The 2,471-nt window shown below is 43.8% G+C and overlaps 1 protein-coding gene across 1 annotated transcript in view; it reads left to right on the top strand.

Annotated features, from left to right (window-relative positions):
* The first annotated feature begins 577 nt into the window (after positions 1–577).
* The window catches only part of aamp (angio-associated, migratory cell protein), a 9,214-nt gene continuing 7,320 nt past the window's right edge, over positions 578–2,471 (top strand). Inside the window, exons 1-4 of the mRNA XM_005752917.2 lie at positions 578–966; positions 1,065–1,208; positions 1,311–1,430; positions 2,208–2,347. Of these exons, the coding sequence (XP_005752974.1) occupies positions 876–966; positions 1,065–1,208; positions 1,311–1,430; positions 2,208–2,347 (495 nt within the window). The 5' untranslated portion in view covers positions 578–875. The remainder of the gene's footprint in view (positions 967–1,064; positions 1,209–1,310; positions 1,431–2,207; positions 2,348–2,471) is intronic.

Below are 2,471 nucleotides of genomic sequence, written 5' to 3'. Positions count from 1 at the left end.
ATCTATTTGTATGTATTTTTAAATAGAGATTTGATTTTAATATGACTAGAATATACTTGGATAGTAAAACAACATTTCTCACATAGTTAGTATTACTGTCAAATATTGGTCATATTTTTTTCTTTGAAACTGACGAATCATGAGTAGTCCCTCGAATGTGGTTCAAATTATTATAAGGCCTAAGAATGATTGCGTTGTATTACAGCTACTACTTACACTGATGCGACTACCACTAGAGATATTTTTAATAAAATCCTTCTGAGAATTTTAAAACAGTAAACTAGGTAGAGATACGAAATTAATTGACCAAATTTTGGATCTACAGACGTTTTAATCATTTATTTTCAAAAAAACTTCTATTAATACAGTGTGTTGTGTCCCCATGACCATTAAAATGATTTTATTTTATCATTTCATCCATAGAAAATTAAGTAAAAACTTAACTTAACTTAATATAACTGTACAAATAAGTGTTCTCAGACAAGATGCCCACGGGGACTTTACTATACAATTACTTGTATTAAATTATTAATTTTAAGTTTGCTAATCCTGCCGGTCAGCCAATATTTTCCCGCCACGTTGTGTAACTTTGCCAATGGCGCCATCTTGCGGATTACATCGTGAATGACGCTTTATGCGAGCGACTCCCCTACGTCATAAGTATGCGCCAGTCTCTCTAATCTCGACAACGTGAAGAAAACATGGGAGTCAGTTTTCCTTCTGACAGGTAGTTTCTTCTTTCTGAGGTCCTCGCGTCACTTAAACCGACGTTAGAGAGTCAGAGTGTCATTTTCAAGCTTACTGGGAGCCGCAGAGCGCGAGGCCGTTCAAAAGTCACGTGAACCGAGCTTTTTTGCGGCTGTTTTGCTAGCAGCATGGACAACTCCGAGGAAAGTGCCATTGAGCTCCACGGAGATGAGGAAATTATTGAAGTCATCGACCTGAACGACACGGAGCCTGGCCCAGGTGGGTTTCGGCAGCACCCGTCTCCTCTCCCGTGGCAGGCGGGACAAGAGCAGATATAGATCAGGTGACCGTCGTGTGCTGTGCTTTTTCTCTCGTAGATGATTTGGCTGATGACTTGGAGGACGTCGACTTCGATGACGCTGGAAACGCAGGTGATGACAATGACGGCTGGGAGACTGAGGACGAGATGGAGGCTGAGGCAGAGCAGGACGACAGCGATCTCACCTTCAACAAACACACCGGTGAAAAGCTCCCTCGTGTCTCTGCTGCTGCTCTCTGATTGCTCCTGGCTGCTTAAGGTTTAAAAAGGTCTGACCCTTTTTCTTTCTTTCTTTTCTGTCCAGGCTCGGTGTTCTGTGTGAGGTTGGACCCAGCGACCAACAGCTTGGCTGTGAGCGGAGGGGAGGATGATAAGGCCTATGTTTGGAGGGTGAGCGATGGGGAAGTTCTGCTGGAGTGCACAGGTGAGTGTAGAGCTCAGAGGGTTGGATGATTTAGGGACATCACTGTAGTGAGCTGGAACTAAAGACAAAGGCGTTTGTTTAGGCAGGGGGTAGATTGGGGGTGATCACATAAAGCTTTCTACCATGGCAATTAAAACATAAGCACCAGCACAGCATGGTTAAAATCACAAAATGTTTAGTTACAGTGTGATTTGGCTTCATTTGTGGACGCAGGTGAGGAGCAAACATGGGAGTCTTTACAAAAACTCTTCCTGCTTTTCCAGACTTAAACACAATCCTGGTATTCTCAGATGAAGCAAAAACAAAAGAAAATGACAAAAAACAGGGTAATTAGCATTTCTAATTACTCTGGGAAATAGGCATCTGCAGATGCCAACAAGGGTTGCATCAGTTTGGGGCTGGCTGTGGCTCAGAAGGGTGAACAGGTTCTGGTCCAAGCTGCCTTGGTCAAGATACTGAACCCAAAGCTGCTGCTGGTGCATCCATCAGAGTGTGAGTGAAAGAAAATCCTCAAAGGCACAGACTGAAGCTCTGTATGAATGTGTGAGAATGGCTCAATGTGGCTTTGTGTGCTCTTCTAAAGTAGAAACGCACTAGTGCATTTATTTGCATAGCGTGAGCGCTGTGTTGACATCAACCATGTGTGAAATGTGTCCACGCAAGCATTTTCAGATTGTTTACATAAAGATGTGGACACACTGTGATGTCCCAGATGGGCAGGACAATGGCCAAAACAGGAAAAAAAAATCATGCTCTTTGCCCTCTGTGCCTACACAGGTCACAAGGACTCAGTGACGTGTGCCATGTTCAGCCATGACTCCTCCCTGGTGGCATCCGGAGACATGAGCGGCTTGATTAAAGTCTGGAAAGTAGAAACTAAAGAGGAGATCTGGTCCTTTGAAGTGGGAGATCTGGAGGTAAGAGTGTGTGTGTGTGTGTGTGTGTGTGTGTGTGTGTGTGTGCGTGCGTGTGTATAATAGAGATGGACCGATCCGATATTACGTATCGGTATCGGTCCGATACTGACCTAAATTACTGGAT

This window comes from Pundamilia nyererei, unplaced genomic scaffold (genome assembly GCF_000239375.1).
Source record: "Pundamilia nyererei isolate P.nyererei 1_Seehausen unplaced genomic scaffold, PunNye1.0 scaffold00390, whole genome shotgun sequence".
NCBI classification, from domain to species: domain Eukaryota; kingdom Metazoa; phylum Chordata; class Actinopteri; order Cichliformes; family Cichlidae; genus Pundamilia; species Pundamilia nyererei.
This window is presented reverse-complemented; position numbering and strand designations above follow the sequence as displayed.